At 34.2% G+C, this 25,205-nt stretch overlaps 1 protein-coding gene and 1 long non-coding RNA gene across 3 annotated transcripts in view; one reads left to right on the top strand and one right to left on the bottom strand.

Annotated features, from left to right (window-relative positions):
- LOC122536731 (TLD domain-containing protein 2-like) overlaps positions 1-17,704 on the bottom strand; it is a 28,397-nt gene extending 10,693 nt beyond the window's left edge. For both annotated transcript variants that reach the window (XR_006308462.1, XM_043669344.1), the window contains exon 1: positions 17,168-17,704. Coding sequence is in view for 1 of the 2 variants with exons in the window: in XM_043669344.1 (XP_043525279.1) it covers positions 17,168-17,233 (66 nt within the window). In the remaining variant the exon portion in view is untranslated. The remainder of the gene's footprint in view (positions 1-17,167) is intronic.
- On the top strand, positions 4,545-21,872 carry LOC122536732. The gene is made up of 3 exons (XR_006308463.1): positions 4,545-4,567; positions 11,827-11,831; positions 21,754-21,872. It is a non-coding gene; the product is annotated as an uncharacterized LOC122536732 (long non-coding RNA).
- The last annotated feature ends 3,333 nt before the right edge of the window (positions 21,873-25,205 follow it).

Raw genomic sequence — 25,205 nt, 5'->3', positions numbered from 1 at the left:
AATATATATTAAAATTCTGCATCAGTTTGATTGAAAACAAATACACAAATTTGTGAAAATATCATGAAAATTATATTTATAACATATTAAAGAAACACAATGTAACACGATAAATATACTATTTACAAATTTGTAGGAAATTTATAGAAAGGATTAACGACGCCCTCAGCGATCAGGAAAGGATTCTCTCAAGTGTGGCATTATATCGAAAGATGGAACATTATCGGTGGTAATGAAACAACTAGGGGAACCAGGTACCATCTTGGTCATCTAAGCCTAAAAATTCTAAGTCTAACACATCTAAAGACAAATACCACTACGCATTCACAAGTGTGGCATGTTTGTAATTGTTGTTTTGCTATGTTGGTAGAGTAGTCTTGGTGTATCCTGGCTGAGGAGAGGAGTTGTAAAGACAGACACACATATGTATTAAATTATAAATATTTACACGGAGAAGGATAGACGTAGATCTCGCGCATTACGGCTAAGATCGCTAACTGCGACTGCCTTGAACTTTCTTTCTTAGAGAGGTCAATAGAACATTATGCAACTCATCTTCAACCCGCTATAACCACAGTCGATGGAATATACGTGAGCAATTTTTCTTCTTTTTCTTTTTTTTTTTTATTTATTTGTTTGTTTAGAGTTGTAAGACCTTGTTCGAATATTAGAATAAAAATCAAAAGATCAAACTACTCTTCGTTTACGTGAAAGAGAATTTATATTTTTTGTATTTATTTATACTATATCTATTTTATAATATATAATATATATAATAGTATATTTATTTATACTATATTTTTTGCAATTTTATTCCACGTGGAAAATCATGACTCTTTATTTAAAAAAAAAAAAAAAAGATCTGTTCTCTTTGTTAAAATGTTAAAATGCGAAATTCAACTAAACGCGATAAATTCGCCAACACGAGTTGCCTCTCTTGAGACATAGTCACGTTATCATTGCACGTTGTGTTATTCTGTTCGTTGATTCGTACGCCTTGAATCACATCGCGCACCTGCCTCGAACGATAAGAATTTATAAGACGTAATCGTCTCTCGCAGGATTACACCACTGACTGACGCCTCGTTGCTCCCCGTCAGAACTTTCCGTCTCATTCATCATCATTAAAAACTATGTACAACAACTGTGAACGAACTGATAAATCTGCTCTCGAAGATCTTCCCGATGAGAACACTTATTGCTAGTAGCATTTTTACGAGAGACGGTGCACGGCAAATGCGATGGGAGAGAATTCAAGAACTCGAGACTTCAAATATTTACGGATTCAAGTTTATAATGCAACGCCAACGTTTTTCGTGATTATGCTTTGTAATTAATCCTTCGGTCGACGTTACCCCCTAGCGAAGAGATAACAAAGTAGCAGAGTATCAATTTTCAAAGGAGAGAGAAAGGCGACGAATTATTGTGTGACGATTCGGTCACTCGTTATGGTCCGCGAACCGTGTTGCCAGCGCAACGTGTTGAAAAGGTCGACGTGCACGAAGAAATTTCTGCAAACGTAAGAAACATAATCGGCGAGTGTAAATCGAGGGAAGAGAGGGTATGATCTTGTTTACAGAGTTGATTTCCCTGCCTCGTGGCAAACGATAACTAGGTGAGGATATAACGAAATGCATAGCGAGAGTTTTTATCAGAAAAGGTTGCCTTGAACCGTGACATCAACCTCTATCTCTTGTAAACGGTCACGGCAAAAATTGACGTTTAATCGCGAGAAAAAAAAGAGAGGGAGCGAGAGAGAGAGAGAGAGAGCGTAAAAATTTTCGTCGACAACAACGAGAAGACTTCTTCTTGCAAACAAGCAACTTTACGCTTCGTTACGTTTAACCATAAATTATTTAATAATCATCGATCGCGACGTATTGAATCGTTCTTTCGACAAATGATTATTCTCGTTTGTTGTTCTCATCGGTCTGTCACGTGACTCGTAGACCTGTTACTTGAACTTCTGACTCGACGATTACTTTTTTTTTTTTCTCCAGTGAGTTCATCAATAATTTGATAATTTTCGTTGCAGCTAATTAGAAAGTTCATTTTTCTTCTTTTTTCTTTATTCTTTCTTGCCGGCGTATTCGTTAACGATAGATAATGATATTCGCGACAGGGCACGCGAATCGATCGAGGTCTCTCCCTCTTATAGTGTGTCACGCACTGTAAAAACCAGTCGCCGTGGAAACGAGCTCGTCAGAATCGGTGAACAGTTACGCTACCGATTTGTGGAGAAATGGGAGGGTTAATTTCTAGCAATGTTCGTTCGAGAGAAAGCAGAGAATATAAAACGAAATCACAGTCACTATAATCTTCGATAGAATCACTTTCTAATTAAATTATAAAATTTTTTTAAATAACAAAATCTCTCCTGTAATTATAAAAATTCCTTGACAAAATTTTCCCTACAATTATAAAATTTCTTAACAAAATTTCCCCTATAATTATAAAATTCCTTGACAAAAAAGTTTCCGCTACAATTACAAAATTTTTCAACGCGTGTCGCGTTCCAATTTTCCGGGCAGAAATTCTCTCAAAATATCAGCGTTAGCGTATTCTAACAATTGCGCTAATTATTAGAAACGGCAACACGTACATACACGTAGGGCGCGAGGTTCAATAAATAATAATTGTTCGTCGATGCCTACACGCGAGCCATTTTCGTATTGAAATGTAGATTCCAGATTCTTGCGTGGATTTTCTATCGTTTCCTAGCGTTTTAAACCGAGGCGTTCCGCGATGGATCAATCAGGATGGCGTAACGAGATTTCTACGGGGGCACCACCATCGTGTTCTCGCGTGCGTCACCTCGATACACGATAACCGAGGTCGCGGCAGCAAGCCGAGATGCAAGCCGAAAAAAATGATCAAAATAACGCGGTTTTATCACATGTACATGTATCAGTGGTTGTGTTTGTGATTACTCTACAGATCGAACAAACGGGGAAATCACGTGTCCTCGTTCGCATTTTTATAGATAAAAATTACTCTTCGAGATGTTTATGTATCATTATATACTTTATTTAACTTGGAGGACAGAAATTGCTTAATATAAACAATTTGATGCAAATAAAAATAAATTTATATAACAGAAAAAATATATATATATATTTTTTGTTAGAATTATTATAGTATTATGTTGTTATATGTTATACACATAATTATATGTTGTTATTATATTATATTATATATAATATATTTATGTTGTTTTATATATATATAATATAATTACGTAGTATATTATATAAAAAGTAAATATTAATATTAAATAGTACATATTAAATTAAAATATATATTATTAATAATAGAAAGTATGTATTATATATTAAATAATATATTATATATTATACTCATGTTGTTGTTATATACATAATTATACGTTGTCATTATATTATAATTATATGTTGTCCTTATACTTTAGTACAATATAATACAGCACAATAACAACTTATAATTACGTATAAATAATATAGCGATAACACATATGTAAGAACATAGTAATGTAATAATTCCGACCAATAATTCCAACAATACAGTAACATAACAATTTCAATTAATAATTCTAATTAATAAACCACAAATTCCAATCCTCCATATAAACGTTACACCTGTAAATTTTTCTCTTAAAATTGATCTACTATACATGCAGATAAAAATCCTCTTCGAAGTTCGTTTCCACTATTTAACCACTTGCGTTGGTACCTGATTGCGGACCATAACGAGTGACCAAAACCGTATACAGTAACACGTCGCTTTCTTTCTGAACTCGATCGGTACGATATCACTGGATGGAAATTATCGAGAAGTAATAAATTTTTTAAATTATTTGTTTTGCCTGGATTATACTTAAATATATTTAAAACCGAGAAAACATTGCAATTTAGGGACAAAAAGTTCTCGACGTGCGTCGTGGCACGTCATTCCAGCGCAAGAAATTAAAAGGCTTCTTTAATCACTTGCGCCGGCAACTTGATTGCGGACCATAACGAGTGACCGAACCGTACACAACAATTCGTCGCTTTCTTTTTGAACTCGTCAGTATTATATTACTGAACAGAAATTATTGAGAAGTAATTTAACAAATTTATCATTCGTTTTGTCTGGTTTATAATTAAACTGTGAAAACATTGCAATTTTGGGACGAAAAGTTCTCGACGTGCGTGGCACGTCTCATTCCAGCGCAAGAGGTTAAAAAGTCAATAAACAACGTTCAACAAGCGTTTAACTTGAAGTGGCGCACTTTGATCGAGGCTCTCTCTCTCTCTCTCTCTCTCTCTCTCTCTCTCTGGCTTTGTGGTTCTTCCGGAAGGTCGATTTCCGCCACGCGACCTCTCCGGATGCACGGCGCGACCTCGAAATTTCACGGCGAACACACGACGCAACGAAAGCGTGCATCGATCAGTCCGTTTATTTCTCGTTTCTCGCCTTCTTCGAGCGTGTGTAATGGCGCCGTCCCGCCCACGCGAGGCTCCACCGAGGACAAAGACGGTTTCACCTCATGAATTCTCAGTTCTCCGCTGCGTGCTTGAGAGAGAGAGAGAGAGAGAGAGAGAGAGAGCGAGTGCTCGCGTATATTTCGCGAAAACTTCGGGAAAACATGTTGCGTCGTGACGTTATGCAATCGCACGATGATTTATTACGCGCCAAGACGTACATATTTATTAATCCGATTCGCTCGATCGGAACGAATTCGATTCGTCCGCGTTATTATACGCGTTAGAGTTACTTAAAAAAGTAACTGGCGGTTGAACGAGTGAAAAACAGCGTGGAGAATAGATTGTCTCACCGAGAGCATCCTCGAGGAGTGTTGGAACACATACTTGAGAATCGGACACGGATTGATGATCATGACGAATTTTTAGCTAACCGAAACTAACGACGATTTTGTTAAAATTCAGTTTTACACGACGACGAAGTTATTCCCTTTCTTTTTTTTTTTTTTTTTTTTTGGAGTTAGTCTAATTTTTGTACTCGAATAATTCTCCAGTACACGATGGTCACAATATCAATTAGTTCTGTGTGAATTCACTCGTTAATCACCTACCAATTAGATGATTAAAAACGTCACAGTAAATGAATTTTCTAATCCCGATCAACTTTCACCAATTATATTAAATATTGAAAGACAATTATTTGATATTTATATTATAATAAATATTAAATAATTATTATATATTTATATTAAAATAAATATTGAATAATTATTACATATTTACATATAACAAATAAATATTATATATTTATATTATAATAATTAATTAAATAAATATTATATATTTATATTATAATAAATAATAATTATTTAATATTTATATCACATATAATATTCGTAAATTGTCAATTTTATCAAGTTATTACAAAAATTTGAACGAACTATCGAAGAAAAATCGTTGGAGAATCCGGTTGATCCGACGAATCGTTCGATACTGAGGCTCAAAATGGTTCTCTCTCTCTCTCTGTTCAAACGACCATCGATTCTGGCAAAAAATCTGGCTAAAGACCGGCTTACTTTCGTCTTTCCTCTCGTTTAATGTCAAGTACGCGCAAATCTCTCGGGCAACTCGCCCTCGTCCTCGAGAGCATTATTCCCGATCGTCCTTCGACACAGTTTCGCTGACAATGATGAGACGCCTATAAATCAGCCGATTTTTCCATCTGTCCTTCTCGAGGGCTCTGTTATCGCTTTTCCCTTTCCATTTCTCTGTTTCGTTTTTTTTTTTTTTGTAGGAGTTCAATTGTTGAGAAAAACAACAGAGAAATAACAGGAGATGCAAAACTCAACAAGTTAGAGCAAAAAAGATTGTGAGACTTTTGAATTTTGAATATTGAAAAATTACTTTTGTGAGAATCTGCAAAAATCTGAAAGCCTGGATATTGTAAAATCTGCGAAATTTGGAGCATCGAGTATCCTGAAATTTGCAAGTTTTCGTGAAACAGAAAATGTGGAGATTTTTAAATTTTCTAGAAAATTTTTTAAATATTCCAATACTTCTAGAAAATCGTGGAATTTTTAAACGTTGGAGATATGAAAAATTACGCGGTCTGCGAAAATTTAAAAATCTAGAAAATTTACAAAATTTAGAAAATCTAGAAAATTTACAAAATTTAAAAAATCTAGAAAATTTACAAAATTTGAAAAATCTAGAAAATTTGGAAAATTTGAAAAATCTAGAAAATTTGCAAAATTTGAAAAATCTAGAAAATTTACAAATTTTAGAAAATCTAGAAAATTTACAAAATCTAGAAAATTTGCAAAATTTGGAAAATCTAGAAAATTTACAAAATTTACAAAATTGAGAGTCTCAGGTACTCTGAAGTTTGCAAGCCGTCAAGAAATGGAGGAACGACGGTTTTCTCGAAATTCTCGAGAAAATTAAAACTAAAATTGAAAATTTGACATCCGGAGAATTTGAAGAATAAAAATTTGCAGATTCTCGAAAACTCGTCCTCCCGTCCTACGATATCTAGCTTTTATCACTCCATTTTATTAACTTGCCTCCGAGCAGCGGATCTCGGAGATCCAAACGAGATCGAGCAAAACTAGATCGAAGTGTCGATCGCCGGCGATAATTCAAATGTCAAATCTCGTTCGATTTCACAATGAATTTTGACCCAGGCGCGCCATTGAATTGCGACTCGTTTCGACAAAAAACAAAAGAAACGAAAAGTTTTCAACAAAAGACTCGTTTCGACAAAAAACAAAAGAAACGAAAAGTTTTGACAAAAAGTCCGAGTGTAAATCATAACGATTTAAGATGCAAACGAAAGTCATTATTAAAAATTATGATTATTCATCGTGGTTCGATCAATAGTTATAAATATTATTATACGACGGGCTTCTCGTCGATCGAGGTTTTTTTTTCAATAGGATTCCTCACGTGTTTTTAGCGATTGAATTAATGACGTAATTACATACGTCTGCTTGCTACGTACACACGTGTTTTCATTTTCTTTTATTTTCCAGCCTTGCCAACGGTTAATTAAAATATGAATATACAACGAGATTGTACCAGTCGATAGACGTCTCCGATTAGTGCAAAAGCAAATCTGAAGACAAGGAGAGAGAGAGAGAGAGAGAGAGAGAGAGAGAGAGAGAGAGAAACATTGTCGAAGAATCGATCTCACAAATTTTCTGAGAATCTTTCAAATCAGTCGAAGGAGAACTCGCGCGCAACAAGAGAAGGAAACGAGATTGCGAATAATTAAGAGATTGAGAAGAATTCTGCCGGATAAATTTATAACAAAGGGTACATTATAATCAAAGTGGCCCAATTGGGGGCAATTTCGTTCGTAAACGAGCTGAACCAGCATTCGTCGCGTTTTACGCGCGCGGAATTATGTAATTTAACAATAAAGCACACGACGATCTCGTTCGCACCTTCGAGAGAGTAACAAGTACGACCTTTTCGTTCACGGTGTCACTATAATCAGGTTGACTTCTGTGCATTACGTGCATTATGAAAAAACGTGACGTTAAATTCGGAAACGAAGAATTAGAAACATGTTCTCTAGAGAACATGTCGCGCCACCTGAACAGCTTGAAATTCTTTTTTTCGACGTTTCCCTTCACCACGCGTCGATCTTTGCTAATACGAATCGGTGCACCTTGCAGCGAAATTTCAACTGTCAACTCAACTTCAAAGTAAATTAGACGAAAATTATTTATAAAAGCGTTTAACTCGACATCAAACATGCATATTTTGGCATGTAATAAATGGCGGAATGATATCGACTCTCGGTCAGCTTCAATTTTCAACTTTGACGAGTCTCTTTTTAATCACTTGCGCTGGAACGACGTGTAATTGACACAGTAATTTAAAAACGATATATTAAAAATGTTGAATATATGTTAAAAATGTAATAGTAATTTTAGATTTAAACGATATATTAAAAAATATAAATGTATATAAGATATATTAAAATGTAATATATTTGTATATTTGGTATTGTATATATATATATTATATATATGTAATGAGACGTATTAAAATTTAATATATCTATATATTATATATTATATAAATGTATATGAGATATATTATAAATTTAATATGTTTGTATATTATATATTATATATATCATATATATGTAATAAGATATATTAAAATTTAATATATTTATATGTTATATAAATGTATTTAATATATTTATATATATGTAATTAGACATATATAAATATATATGTATATGAGATATATTAAAATTTAATATGTTTGTATATTATATATTATATATATTATATATATCCAATAAGATATATTAAAATTTAATATATTTATATATGTATTTAACATATTTAAATATATGTAATAGTAATGTAATAAGATGTACATAGATACATATGTATATAAGATACATTAAAATTTCGATAAATATATTTCGAAAAATGTATTAAAAATGGCCGTGAGAGACTCTCTTCACCTTTCCAAAATTTTCACATCCTCAGTTCATTTCACGTAGAAAGTCATTTCACATTAAAGAGTGATTAGGAAGCTCGTCAGGGAACGACGTTAACTACAAACAGGGAATTTTCCTTCCTCTTTCACGCAAGTGGACATTCTATGTGCGCGGAGAACGAATCCATCTAGCTCCGTGTTGAAAATAGATCGAGACGCGAGGCGTTTCGACGTTTCGACAACCGGACAACGCGCTCGGGAATCTCGAAGATATAGTGACGGACAGAAAAGCGAACGAAAATACACCGGCGGCGGAGGTGAAGAAGCTGCGTAGCATTTCGACACGCGAGGCCGAGGTAATTTTCCACGGCTGTGCGAGTCTTCCGCTGTGATTTTTGCAGAAACGGCTGCACACCTGACGATGAAAATCATGGAAATAGTGTAAACTGAATCAGAAATAGAACGATGGTTGATTCCAGCCAACTGTGCGTTTGGTTGTTTATTTCTTTCGTTCTTTCTTTCTTTCTATTTTTGTCTCTCTCCCTTGCCAACATTTCGATTTTCACGGTTACCCTCCGACAAAGTAAGAAAAATCTCTTTCAAAAATTGCATACTCCGCCATTGCAATTCTTCTGCAGAATGATTACTGAAATTTTCTTCTAAAAAATCTTCTTTCTTTTTTTCTTTTTCTCTCCGTCGCCAACATTTCGATTTTCACGGTTACCCTCAGACAAAGTAAGAGAAATCGATCTCTTTCAAAAATTGCATACTCCGCCATTGCGATTCTTCTGCAAAATGATTACTGAAATTTTCTTCTAAAAAATCTTCTTTCTTTCTTTTTCTCTCCGTCGTCAACATTTCGATTTTCACAGTTACCCTCAGACAAAGTAAGAAAAATCGATCTCTTTCAAAAATTGCATACTCCGCCATTGCGATTCTTCTGCAGAATGATTACTGAAATTTTCTTCTAAAAAAATGAATCGACGAAGAGTTCTGTCTTGTTTTTACTCGTAGAGTATTACGTTTCTAAAAGTCAATCGATTATAATGAAATTGTGTAATTTCAATATGAATTATTAATTTTTAAAATTTTAGACAGAAAGAGGAGATTTTCGTTTGGAAGTTTATTACAAGAAGAAAAAAGGTTTTTCCGATTTTCGAAGAAGTTATATCTAGACGAAAGAAGATAACTTTACCCTTCTTTACCCAAATACAGATACAATCAGCGAGATCGTTATTTAAGAAGATTTTCTATCCGATAGAATTGTTCGGGGATAATCGCGCCGAGTTCACGAATGAAAATTTTAATCTCAGAGAGAACGAACTGCACTTTGGAAACTCCATCCCAATTAGTAATGATGAAATCAAAGCGGTAATTGCAAATAATTCATACCGAGTTGTACAAGAATCGGTAGAAAAATGAAGAAAAAATTGTCAGAAAAGATAAATCACACACTGAATATTATTTTTGAATTAAATCATCGAGAAAGAATTATGCTTGCTACTAATGAACCCTTCTGTCAAACAAAAGATAAGTATATTAATATTTTACTTTTATTTATTAATTAATTATACCTTACGAAACCATTGAATGTTATTTTTAAACTGAACGATTGAATTGTTTAATCAAATTTATTTTATGAAAAGAAAAAAAGATACTTTAATTAAGTAATTAATTATACCATACAAACCTTATTAACCAAGAATCTTTATTAAATATTATCTTTATACTTAAAGTTTATCTTTAAACTGATTGAATTATTTTATCAAATTTATTTTATAAAAGAAAAAGATATTTGAACTATAAATAATTAATTATACCATACAAAACCCTATTAACATAGAATCTTTATTAAATATTATTTTTGAACTGAACGAATTATTTGAAAAAAAAAGACACTTCAATTAAATAATTAATTATACGTTACAAATCCTGGTTATCAAGAATTCTTATTAAATATTATTCTTAAATTCAGTGGTTGAATGATTGTCAAAAAAAAAAAAAAAAAACATTTCAATCCTTTTAATTAAATATTAAATATACTAATTGTATCTTACAAACTCTATTAATCAAAAATCCTCATTGAATATTACTTTTAAATTGAGCGATTGAATTACTTTATTACCAAAAAAAAAATTCCTTACAGATAAAATTCCTTATTTATAAAAAAATAAACCTTTTCAACTCTCCTTTCGCTTTCAATAAAAAAAAGCATAATAATCAAGAATTCTTATTAAATATTATTTTTAAATTCAGTGGCTGAATGATTGTCAAAAAAAAAAAAATTTCAATTAAATCATTTTAATTAAATATTAAATACACTAATTGTATCTTACAAACTTTATTGATCAAAAATCCTCATTGAGCGATTGAATTATTTTATTACCAAAAAAAAAAAAAAAATTCCCTATTTATAAAAAAAAACCCTTTCCAACTCTCCCTTCACTTTCAATAAAAAAAAGCATAATATGCAGAAGCGAAACGAAATCGTCTCGAATTTTCCTTCTCGTTTCACTTCGCAGCCACGTGCACGTACAACAGGAGCAAGTTCTTGCGAATTGAAACGCGTCCAGAAGATGAAACAGATGCCAGACGAACGTTGAAAACCATCGCCGGGAAGAAAGAGGGCCATTATCTGTCCGTGTTTCAACCGTGAGTAATGCCCGACAACAATTTATATTTAACGCTACCATTGATCATGCATCTTTTTTTCTTCGCCTTTCTTTCCATCTCAAGGTGAACTTTTCTTTTCACTTGAACTTCTTGATTGACAGCCTTGTTCCTTTACTTTGCATCGAAGAGAATTTTTAGCAGTTTGACTCACATTCACGTCGCGTGGCAATGCAAAACTATCGATTAAACTCGCGGTTTATGGTTTTCTGAACGACGACTCGAGATTTTATACTTTTCTTTTTCCCTGGAAAAAAGTGACAAATATTTTTACCTGAGACTCGGTGGTATTCGGAAGGCCGGGTTTCGATTTCGCTTCTGTCACTCTCGAGGTAATTTCGACCGTGTTCGAACATCGGTGAAAGTTTTGCGAGACGTTCACTGACGGGAGGACGAGCGAACACTGAGGAAAACTCGGAAGGATCTCGATTTAATAAGTCACGTTAACGAGCCAGAGGAACAGAGAACGTCAGACAAAGTTTATTCATAGACGGTGAAGCGTATTATTTTACCAGAGACGATGCACTTCTCTGGAAATAAATATTTCCATTGGTTAAATATTGTTTCCGATTCAACAATTCGGATTAATCAACTCTCTGTTTTATTAACTTTCTCGTTTCACGAGACTGTTTTTTTCTGGAACGTCACTGGCGAACTTTTAACAACAGAGCTAACAAACTTTGACGAGAATCGGATGCTTGTTTTGTCAATTATCGGAACTATACACACGCATCTGATGAAATTTACGTTTAAGATCGAGTTTCGTTTCCTTGCAAATCCTCTATATACCGTGTACACTGTTACATTCTATAAATTCTATAATAATAATACACAAATTATATAATATTATTACTACGAATATAATTCGTTACAATTCGAAAATTTTATTTACTTCATTGAACGAAACGTTTTTATCGAATTGTCGAATTACGTCGAAATTTTGTTTTATCGAACAAAGTCGGACAAAGTTTCAATCAGAATTGAACTATACTACATTACAATTATTTGACTGAACATGTACGTCGTGATAATTACATTGCAAAAATGGCAAAGGGAAGTGACAAATACTGGGACAATTGGCGAAAGAACAGCGTAGAATGTTTCCGAAGCAACCCCTCGTCAGACGAGACGATTTATTAGGGCCAGTCTGCAATTGGACACTTCTTTCTATCCAATTCTCGAGGCACGAGCCGAAATCGATCTTTCGTTTCCAGAGAGTTCCACCCTTGGTTTTTGGCTACCTCTCACAGAGGGATTTGCCAATTCGTTTCGGTTGCTCACCGATGAATAAGAAACATACGAATTCTCGAAGCTCTTCACCATACACAAAAGAACAATACTCAATCGTTCATCATTTTTAATAGACGTAAATGAGCGTAAAAAACAAAATATGAAACCATTCAACATATTTTTGCGTACCTCACCAACAATAACAAAGACATAATCATCGCCTGGGTTCCATTCTACCATGGAATCAAAGGTAACGAGGAAGTTGACATAGCAGCGAAAGAAGCAACATCGTACGTCATTCGAAGACGAATTCCTTATCAAGACCTTGTTGTAACATTACACCGTGTCGAAAAACAATTATGGAACAAAATATGGAACACCTCCAAAAAAAAACAAAAATTCATAATATAATTCAAGATTTCTATCAAACAATGTCTACCCACAACATGAAAAGAAAAGACAGGATAGTCATGACAAGGCTTAAAACAGGACACTGCAAACTCACACATGAGTATCTATTTAAAAAAAAAACAGAACCCCCAATGTGTATCCAATGCAACCGAATTTTATCAACCCATCATTTTCTGTTTGAATGCAGCAAGTATGTCAAAGGCAGAAATATAAAATAACTTTACCGATAGCCCTGACGTCGCAGAAACACATGGGAAATGTCCTGAATTATCTAAAGGAAATTAACATCTACCATAAGATATAATCGTCTTGAAAAGAAGGAAACAGTATCTAGCCGTCGCTAATGACCAGAAGGTAGATGCGACGTTAAAAAAAAAAAGAAACATACGATACACGAACTGTCGTTAATAGTTAATTGCAACGTGACACCAAGGAGGAATGATTAAAAAAGAAAAACACTCAAAAATGTATTAAGAAATAGTAAGAAAATGTGTGTTTTTTAAATTAATTCAGGCACGGTTGTCAACGAAGGACTATTTAAAACTCGATATATGGTAAATAAATTTAAGTTTTAAAGACAGAGAAAAAATAGGAAATTACCTTGAAGCAGAAAATAACGAAAAATCGAACACATTTATATTAGTTACATTTCTCTTTGAGAAAATTTTCTTTTCTTCGCAGAAGAGATTATCCTTTTAACATATTCAAATGTTTCTCAATCTCTAGAGAATTCAGTAGAAATTCTTGCCAATTTTTGTTGCCTGGGAGATGATTGGTGCACAATTATATAAACATGTCTACTTTCTCTGACGCGCATGCAAAACCTTTGAATTCGCGATTTGCTTTTAATACCGAAATCGATGGTATACCTTTTGTTACAAGTTCAATACGCGCCTTTTAGATTTTCCACCCTTTAGATTCCAAGTTTGTAAAACAACAAGTCTACATTTAGAGTTTTCAATAACAAGATCACTAAAGACTTCGATTTCGATCCTTTCAATGACTCTCGCGAGTCGCAGAGATTAACAATTAAATATAAAATACGCGAAGCAACGCAAATACATTTCTTTTTCCTTTAATAATAATTAAGGTTTCCCACGTTAAGTAAATAAATAATTGAACAAATCTCTGTATGATCCAACTTATAGATCGAGTTTCGTTTCCTTGCAAATCCTCTATATACACCGTGTAACACTGTTACATTCTATAAATTCTACAATAATAATAATAATACACAAATTATATAACATTATTACTACGAATATAATTCGTTACAAATCGAAAATTTTATTTACTTCATTGACTAATGAATTGACTTTCAGCGTTAAAACGCGACTTTGTTCATCGACAATCTTTGCAATCATTTCGCGCCAGAGAAATCAACCCGTGCGATCGAAGCATCAGGCATAGGCCGCACCCTCTGCGCGGCTGCAAAAGTCGGCGTTGCATAACTTCTGTGTTGGCGATTGGAGCGGATTCGAGCGCAGCGCGTACGTATTATACACACATCGAACGAAGCCGGATTCTGTGAAAGGTGGACCTAGGCGCGGCCAAGGACCGAGCCGCAAACAAACAGCGCCAATATCTCGCGCGTGTTCTTTTTTTTTTTTTTTTTTTTTTTTTTCCACGTTTCATAACGTTAGCCGCGCCAATAATTTTTCGTCAATAAACGTCAATTGACATTTCAACCCCTCGGTCGAAAAATATCATATCTCCTTCTAACTGTTTAGCCTCTTGCCACGCGCGTCGAGAATTTTTTTTTTTTTTTTTTTTGTCCTAAAACTGCAACGTTCCCTCAACTTTAAGTAGGCAAAACAGATAATTGAAAAGAATTCATTACTTCACGGTAATTTCTATCCAGCGAGTGCAAAGAGAGAGCGGCGAATTACTGTATACGGTTTTTGGTCACTCGTTATGGTCCGCAATCAGTTGCCCAGCCGCAAGTGGTTAAAATAGTCGGGACGAACTTCGAAGAGGGTTTTTATCTGCATGCGTAGTAGATCAATTTTAAGATTGTTTATACAGAGGATACTTTGGAACTTGTGGTTTGTTAATTGGAATTATTAATTGAAACTGTTATGTTACTGTATTGTTGGAATTATCACATTACTATATTGCTACATATGTGTTATCATTATATTATATATACATAATTCTATGTTGTCATTATATTGTATTATGTTATAGCAAAGTATAGTGACAACGTATAATTATGTATATAACATATAACAACGTGAGTATATTATATAATATTTATATATAATATATATTTTTATATAATATATAATATTTAAATATAATATATATTTTTTATATATTTTGTTTTAATAATATATTTATTGACAGTTAATGCTTTATGGGATAAATTTCGGTAACGTCGTTTGATGAAATTTTGGAAGAATGGAAAATTTTGGAAATTCGAAACGTTCGTACCGATGGAGAGAAATATAAAGATACGCCGCGTGTATTTTCATTGGTTTTCTTTTCAAGAGAGAATAACCAAATGAGAGTTTCTTTTTTAGAAACAGGTGCCAAAATTCGCGAAGAAACCCAGCCAGTCAACTGTGACTAATACAATCGCGAGACAATAATACGCGTGTCAATATTAGACTATTCTCGAGATGGTGACAAATACTTGCGCTTGATCTTCAGATCAGATAAAGAAACAAGATACAGTTCGAAGAGGAAATTCTCAGACACCATTCGTGCATGAAAATTCAAACTTTCTATCTCGCAGAAAGTCAAAGCGCGGTCTCTCTGTAATTGAAAATTAAATGTCAGCTAAAAGTCAGCAGAAAACGATAAGAAAAATTAACGTAACGTTACGTTCACTTTTCGCGATCGATCGAAACCGTCTTAAATATCCAAGGCTCGAGTTTCAAACATTGCCTGTGGATGGAACAACTTTGCAATTGGCTATAGAATTGTGAACTATCGCTTGTGAACTATGAATGAGGCCTGTTTACTAGAATAACCGAAGAAACAACGAAGGCTGTGGTCGTCGAGGGAAAGAGTCAGCTGTTCGAAACGACATGTGATGAATTGATCTGATGATGATCGATGAAGATTCGTGTAAACGTGATTTCGAGTGATCTTTCCGAAAAATTACTGCTCTCATCACTGGCTAGGCACAACTTGCACGTCAATAGCGCATCGAAATCACGATCTATAAAAAGACTATACGATCTACAAAAGAAAAATATATCATTCCTGAATCAACGAAGAGATGTAGATCGTTCACGATGGAAAAAAAAAAAAAAACGTTACATCGAGACTGACGAAAATTTTGTATATTTTATCATATATTTCAATCTCGTTGAAAAAAGCAAGAAGAATATTTTTTTATTTATTTCGATTGTATTTAATTAATTAATTGAAAAAGAGCGAAGAAAAATTTGGATGCAAAAATCACTTCCTACTACGGTCAACATTGAAATGAAATAACTTTTGAAATATAACGAAACTAAATAAAATTAGTTTTTTCATATATTTTGACATTTGATTAAAAAAAAAAAAAAAATAGGTGGGAAGAAATTTTTGGCCCATCCTATACAAAGATACGCCCTAAAATATATTTATTTTGCTTTTCTACTGCGTGAATTTATATCGAAGAAGACTTAAAAATGATAATTGTCAATGGAAAACAACCATGATTATAATTGGTAATAAAGCAATTTACATACTAACATTCATACAGACTATTTTAAAGTCTTTTTTCTGTATCACCGTGTATATTATTGCAGGAACGAGTTCTAAACAAACAAGCAACGACGTGTCAACGCGTGCACTTGAATTTATTTTTGTGATCACAATGATATTAATTTACACGACGTAAAGAACAACAAACTGTTTAATAAACATTGCAACAAAGAACCGGTTATTAACTAATCGGTGGTTAACTGGCGTTTAGTAACTAGTTCGCGGACCATAACGAGTGACCAAACCGTATACAACAATCCGTCTTCTTTTTGAATTCATCACTGGACAGAAATTATTGAGAAGTAATAAATTTATTATTTGTTTCGTATGTATTTAAAACTGAGAAAATATTGCAATTTTGGGACGAAAAATTCCCGACGTGCGTGGCACAAGAGGTTAACATCAACTGATTGCGGACCATAACGTATACAATAAATTCGTCGCTTTCTTTTTGAACTCGTCGGTATATCATTGGACAGAAATTATTGAGAATAAATTTATTATTTGTTTTGGCTATTTTGTTTTACTCAAATATACTTGAAACTGAGAAAATATTGGAATTTTGGGGCAAAGAATTCTCGACGTGCGTGACACGTCGTTCCAGCGCAAGAGGTTAATAGTACCGATCAAAATGTCAGCAACAGGTATTCTACAGTAGAATCACGTCAGTTTCGTCAAGAATTTTCCAGGAACAAAAAACGAAAAGGATCAGAAGCGAATCCGATCACTGAGAAAAATAACAAAATTCTGTTTACCTTCGTCCTCTGCTTAAGGAACTTGGAGATTTTAGTGATCGGGTTGGAAATCTTTGGTCTCGGCATTTTGACTAGACTCGTTCGCCTCTGACGCAGCGTTTCTCGAATTTTCAGCCTCCGCCGTTCTCGTCTCTTAACACCGTATATAACTTCGATATATATACTTTCCTTTGCGACTGTGATCACGGAGAAAAAACAGTTTACATTATGCACGCGTTCTCTTTTCTCACCACGACTCAATCGGTCATCGTAATCGTGAATGTTTCTGTTCTAGAAACGAAAGCACACACACACATACACACATAGGGGTGTGTTGTTAGGAAACACTTCGGTTTCTATACAATTCAACAATCTTTTATCTTTTTCCGATGTGCAAAACAAACAGACTTCCAGAAATAAGAATTCTTGGAGCTTTAATGTAGTTGTCGGGCAAGAGAAAACAACAAACTGTAAAACGACTGATAATTTCAATTGGTTCGTTTTCGCGATCGAACAAGTGCGCTTCACTTCGCGAGGACTGAAGCAACACTGTACCACCGCGCGTTCGGGGTGAGTCTAATACACCCGATCCTGGGAGAACGGTATGGTGGGGAGGGGATAGACGCGACGCGCAGCCCGGTTCGCGCAGCACGTGCGGCCTGGTGCGCGCGCACCGCCCTTCCATTCAAAATGCACATTGCAAATTTTTAATGGAAATACACGCCTCGTTTTGGATCTGTATTTGACACTTGGCAACTCGGTTTGTCTTTACTCCTTCTCTTTCGAAGGTTATCTTCCAAGGTTATCTTCTTGTGAAAATCTGATTGATTCTCGACGTTTTCGCATTTCGAGACACAATCCTGCAACTTCTGCGACTCGTAGGGAGCGTATTAAAAAATATTAGAACATTATACGAAGAAACGACACTATCAACTATCTTCGAGTTAATATAGGGGAATCTTGGATTAAAGTTCAAAAGTGACCGATGATATTTGAGGGAATCCGATCTGTCACGTGCAAATATTTGAAGCATTTAACTGGGCATACTCGATTTAACTGCGCTATTAAGATAACGCGCATACTGTCACGTCCGCCTGCCATGCAATGAAATTATTCGCTGCACCAAATACGATAATTCTTCCCGAACAGTTTTTTTTGTGCACATCGTGCAACACTCGTGCCCCGATAATCGCCGTAATTTAATCTGAAGTAACTTGAACGAAAGTTAACCTCGCGTCTGTAATTTCTTTTCTTTTTTTTAAACTAACACGATTTGAAATCCACGAGAAAGAAAATTTGAATCAAGGGGGACGAAGTTTCCGTAAACAACAATGTCAACAAGTGCTTGTCGCATGCATCTTTTTATCCTCGTTCGATTTTCAGAAGTTCAACGAAACTGTACATCGTGGAAATAAACTTTGGGATGCGACCAACGAACGGAATCACGATCGAACGTTTCCATTCCGATTCGCACTATCTTCTCGAGATTTCACGCGGTCGCTGCAAACATTTTGTTTGCGTGTTCTCAATTGCACAGGGGAATCACCGAACTTCTTACGAAATAGTATCTTCGAAAATGGAGCGAAATAACGAAAAGAATATCGATCCGACAGTTGAGTAATTGACGTTAACATTTTCACGTAAACACGATTTTCTCGTAAACAAAGCTTCAAACCAAAAAATGTTATTCCTTTTTTTCGCAATCATCATCGCCCGATGGTAACACCCTGTATATATATATATATTAGAATAGTATAATTAAATAAAAATTTATAATAAAAGCATATTTTAGTAAAAATTTGAAATTAATATTATTATTTATAGTTAACAGTGATGAAAATGAATTTTTTTAAAACTATACAAGTAAAATCTCTCTTTCTTAAAAAAGAAAAGTCTCCCTATGGAAAAAAGAAAATAAAAAGAAGAAAGGATAGTTGATGACTAGACTTCGAACACTATAAAATCACACATGAATACCTCCTAAGCAAAACAGAACCATCTTTCTGCAACACCTGCAACCAACAAATCACCACACAACATCTGCTACATGAATGCAGAAAATACGTAAGAAGCAAATATGGATTAAACCAAAACACCGCTCTAACCTGCCAAAAACAATAAAAACGTTATCAACTATTTAAAGGAGAGCCAACTACTAGACCAGATATAAAGAGAAAATTACAGCACGTCGCTAAACACTTCATAGTCGATGCGACTCTAAACTCCCATATAAAAAAAAAAATAAATACATAAATAAATAAAAAGAGAGAAAGGAGGGCGGAGAATGGGGAGAATTGAAAGAAAAGAAGAAGCCAGAGATGGAAACTGAGAGTCCCTGTCCATTGCATCCGTTATTATTGATAGCGGACAATTAGGCGTGGGCCGGGCCAACTAGATGCGCAGAAACACCAAGAATAGAAGCTCTACTATACCAATAGCAATTCTACTAGATAATAGACTACTCTAGAATCCATCAAATCCGATCACAACTCTATGATCATCAAATCATCAAAGAGAGAAACATCGAACGAAGAGAAGAATAAATCAAAACAACGAACGAGAGTGAAACATGTTTCTGAAACGTCGTTCTCACTCGACCAATTAACGCCTCGTTAATACTGTCGTTAATACTTCTTAACGTCTTGGATACGTTTGATATCATGAGCAATGCAAGCAACAACAACATACACACGACCGTGTCTATGTTTCTTCTTTTTTTTTTTTTTTTCCTTTCCGAATCACCTCGAGGCGCGTCTTCTAAGCGAATGGCAATGCAGATTACCGAGACCAGATTAATAAACGACCGTCGACAAATCTGGTTTGCACGGCAAACAAGAGCCAGTTAGATTCTTTACGCCGCTTGGTGGAAAATTTTCTGACCGGCCTACGTGATCTCAATACATCACGTACGCCATCCCGCAGCAAAATAATATGGAGGATTATTTTCTGGCGCGAGTTTAATCCGTACTTCGCTGCGCCACTCTGTGTTTTCCGGGGGATCAAGCGCGTAGAAGATTCATTTTTCGAGGAACTCGTATCACACCGAGTATCAACCCGTTTCGTTTATGAACGAAAGTTCATCTTCAGGCCTTTGAATCGAAAGGTTAATAATAAAGTTAGAGGCGAGCGAGTTAGAAGATTGTTACTTTATCGACATCTAAATTTTAACTTTGTCAAGGTTAGAAAAATATTAGACCAAAGAATAGAAAAACGACTATTTATAATATTACTGAAACAAAATTTACGGGTTGAAATTTTGTCCGTGTCTTTTTTTTTTTTTTTTAATATAAGGATTCAATTAATCGATTGATTGATTTTCAATCAGTTTGCAGCATTAATTGTACTAGAATTGTTTTTCTCTTTACACTTTGAAAGACTGTTGTTAACTTTTACTTTATTAAGACATCCTAATTTCCTAAGTCATTATTGGATGAAAAACAGAAAGTACTATTGGAAAATAAATGATTAAAAACAGAATTTACACGGGGTGGAATTTTGTCCACGACTGTCTTTAAGAATTCAACTAATTTTCGAACAATTAATCAATCGATCAATTTTTAATTGGTTTATATTATATTTCATTATTATTTTTAATTGGTTTATATTACCAATTTTTAATTTATTATACCGAAGCTTTTTGTTGAATATTATCTATTATTTTTATACTTTTTTCTAATGCATTCTCGTGGCTTAGAAAACACGGCTAAATGATGATGAAATAATGATAAACACGGCTAAATGATGATGAAATAATGATAAACACGATAATATGTTCCAAAGTTGAAGCTCCAAAAATTTCCAGTGTTATTCCATTCCCCTTGTCCAAATACTGCAGTCGAATTATTCCTAAACTGACGATGGATACTTTCCATGCAAGTTTCACGTAACAACCAACGAGGTCTAATTCGACGCTTCCATTGTTCAATTGTTGTCCGAGCGGTAAGTAAATCTTAGACATAGATTTATTCTTTGAATTCTTCGTATGTATGAAACGGCACACATAGTACGTCGTACAGTAAATATTATACATATACTCTAAACATTTACGCCATTTACATCGAAAACCACGAAAGAAAATTTCAAGAATTCTGAAAGATTATATGGAAATTTAAAGAAATTTAAGTAACAGTTATAAATTACATCAGTATGACAAATTACTGCTTCGTATTTAATTAACAACACTAAAACTACTAGAGCAAAGAATTTCCATCACAGACATTAAAAAAAAAAAAAAAAATTCCAATAAATTTTTACAACATAATAAATTACACAAACGTTCATTCACACATGTTAGGGAAAACTCTTAAACCTCCGTTTAAAAAATACTGTGTTTTACATCTGTAAGATAAGATAAGTTGATTTGCCAGTTTGATTATTCTGAAAGTTTCAGTTCTACACTTGAATTTGTACATTCAAATTTCTCGCAAGTGCACGGGGAAATCTAATTCTCTGGAGGATCGCAAGCAACAGATGGAGAGGAGAAGCGATCGAAGGAATTCATTGATTGTCCTGTCGGTCTGTCAGACAGACAGTGTTACAGACTGGCGCCATGCTTCTCGTTCGTGGAGCAATTTTAGCTACAAGCTTTCGGTGAGGGCCAATGGAAGACGAAGGCGAAATGTTGGCACGGTTCCAGGAGAGCGAAGGTCGCGCGTTCCAGCAAGTGTCCTCGGACCACGATGTGAAGCAACTCAACGATAGGAACGATCTTTCGCTGTTTGTTTTTGGAAGCTCGAGAGACAGACTGGAATCCATTGACGTACAGAGTGTTCTCTACGTCGATCGTGCTTTATGCAATCCCTGCTTTTATTTCCCAACGATTCTGACGCGACGAAAAGCAAAATTATTGAGCAAGCAAATTAAAGAAGCCTTAACCTCTTGCGCTGGAATGACGTGCCACGCGCGTCGAGAACTTTACGTCCCAAAATTGTAATATTTTCTTAGTTGTTAAGTATATTTAAGTAAAACAAAAAAATAGGCAGAATAAATAATAAAATTATTCTCAATAATTTCTATCCAGCGATATCATACCGATCGAGTTGAAAAAGAAAGCGACGAATTGTTGTGTACGGTCACTCGTTATGGTCCGCCAGCGCAAGTGATTAAAGAAGCCTTTTAATTTCTTGCGCTGGAATGACGTGCTACGCACGTCGAGAATTTTTCGTCCCAAAAGTGCAACATTTTCTCAGTTTTAAGCATATTTAAATGTAACCCAGGCAAAACAAATGATAAGTTTATTACTTCTTAATAATTTCTATCCATATCTAGTGATATCGTACCGACGAGTTCAAAAGAAAAAGAAAGCGACGAATTATTTTGTACAATTATAGTCCGCGAACCAATTGTCAGCGCAAGGGCTTAACAGTAGAAGTAATCGAAGCGAATCAATTTGTCATTTCTGTTGGAAAATTTACGAATACAAAGCAGTAATTGTTTTTTCGTAAAATGCACAGATTAAAGATTATAAAGATTTTTTTTTTCTTTTCTTTGATGTCTCTGCTTCAACACGTCGATAATATTCTAGCATCGATAGTATTTCTTAATTTGATATCACAAATTCTTATTAAACTTCGATTATACATGTACGTGAAGCTTGACGAAAATATCTCAATGTATCATCTTCGGGAATATACATCCTCTCCTTTCGTTGCATGCGTCTCTTCATACAGCGAATATTTTGCTAGCAATTTCGAGCCACCGGGTTAGGCGATTTAAATTACCCTATAGTTTCTGACTTCGTTACTCGGATATAATGCAACGCCAACGTCTTTCACGATTATGCTCCGTAATAACCCTTCAGTCGATGTTAGCGAAGAGATGATAAAGTAGAGTATCAATTTTCCCTGTTTTTCATCAGGTACGATATTTTTATCGATATCAACGATCATTTTAATCCCTGACACGACGGAAGGTCAGTATATTTCCAGGCAATTACGCTATTATAATACGCTTTTCCCACGTCAATCACCCCTTCTTTTTTCGTATCACAAAGGAAGTCCCTCTAAAAATAAATTTGTCGTTCTAACACAGACATTTTGCTTTCTCTCGTGATCTTTATACCATTCACGATCGTTTTTACCTACGTTGTTAAATGAATAATTAATGAGAGTCACGCGAGAATTTACGAGTGAACGAGGAACAATTTCAGAAATAAATAGCCGCCGTCCAGTTTCTTTGGAAATAAATTTATCTTTAATACTTTGATACTTTGGTATTTCTAAACTGTTTTTTTTTTTCTCCCTTTTTTCGTACATTCTTCACTTACTTTTTTTTTCTATCTAGGTGTTGAATAACGAACAGAATTCGCGAATGAAAGTCACGCGAGAATTTACGAGCGAACGAGAGATATAATTTTAGAAATAAACAGCTCCGTCAGTTCAGCCCGTAATAAAAATAAACTTGTCTTTTAATATTTTGCTATTTATAAACTGCTTTTTTTTTCTCTTTCACGTACTTTTCTACGCGTTCCTTTTTACCTACAGTAATAAATAATAAACAGAACTCGCGAATAAAGAATAATTTTGGGAACAAACAGCTTCATTCAGTTTCTTTAAAAAACTAAGTGTCGATATGTTTGATTGATATTTATAAATTGTTTCTTTCTTCTTTCATTCATGTTCTTTTTTTACCTACGTTATTATAATAACGAACAGAATGAGAGTCACGCGAATGAGAATTTAAGAGTGAATGAAGAATAATTTTAGACTGCGACAACCATTCACGCACATAGATATGATAAACAAGGTACGATACGCGGCGCATCGACCCCAGAAGCTCGTACACCCACTTAATAAAATTTCATCTATTTTCCACTCCACGTGAAAAGTAGTTCCTAAAGAGACAGTTCACGCGTAATTATGTGACCCGTTTCCAACCATTTGCATCCGTCACGCTGACATCAACGGACTCTCCCTGGTTGAAAATAACCTTGGCACATTTGCAAAATGCTTCGAAACCTTTTGTCGTGATTCAACGTAAAAACGTTTCGATGGAAAAAAAGAAAAAAAGAAAAAAACGTCGCGTGAAATATCGGGTGTTGCGGAGTGTACTTGTGAACGATGATGCACAAACTCGCGGGCTGTTCTTAAAATTCTCGTGCATTCCTCTTGTAATTTTCGTTTGCAAAACTTTAACGTTTTAATTATGTCGTTGTATCAGTAAGTTGTATAATTTCATATCTATATATAATAAAATATCTATAATTTTATATCTGTAAAATATCTATAATTCTATATCTATAAAATACCTATAATTATATATCTGTAAAATATATATAATTTTATATTTGTAAAATATCTATAATTTTATATCTATAAAATATCTATAATTTTATATCTGTAAAATATCTATAATTTTATATTTATAAAACATCTATAATTTTATATCTATAATTTTATATCTATAAAATACCTATAATTTTATATCTGTAAAATATCTATAATTTTATATCTATAAAATATCTATAATTTTATATCTGTAAAACATCTGTAATTTTATATCTATAAAACATCTATAATTTTACATCTATAAAATACCTATAATTTTATATCTATAAAATACCTATAATTTTATATCTATAAAATATCTAATATATATAAAATATCAAATAATACCAAATAATTCCAACGATCATTTTGATAATTTTGGTTTAGTTCTAGTGTTACAATTTTATCCACTCTAGGGTAAACTCCTCGCGCGAAAGAAAATTCCCTTTTGAAACGTGGATTCCGTTTTCACGTTCTTTTCTTTCTGTTCTGTTTTCAGACGTTTCTCTGTGTTGTTTGAGTGTTTATAGTGAGGTGGCTGCGAATCATGCCGCAGAATAATCCGTCTCTCAAGTCTAAACGAACACAGCACACAACACACTCGGCGCGACGAGACGTCGAGGAGACAGTGAGAATCGAACAAAGCTGAACATACAGAGAGACCAGAGAGAGAGAAAGAAAGAGCATGCATCGTTTAATGTTCACACACACATACACACACACACACACACACACACACACACACACACACACACACACACACACACACACACACATACACACAGTGTGTTATT

This window comes from Frieseomelitta varia, unplaced genomic scaffold, assembly GCF_011392965.1.
Source record: "Frieseomelitta varia isolate USP_RPSP 00005682 unplaced genomic scaffold, Fvar_1.2 scaffold_868, whole genome shotgun sequence".
Classification (NCBI taxonomy): domain Eukaryota; kingdom Metazoa; phylum Arthropoda; class Insecta; order Hymenoptera; family Apidae; genus Frieseomelitta; species Frieseomelitta varia.
The sequence above is the reverse complement of the archived record's forward strand: the minus strand, read 5'-3'. Positions and strand labels throughout refer to the sequence as shown.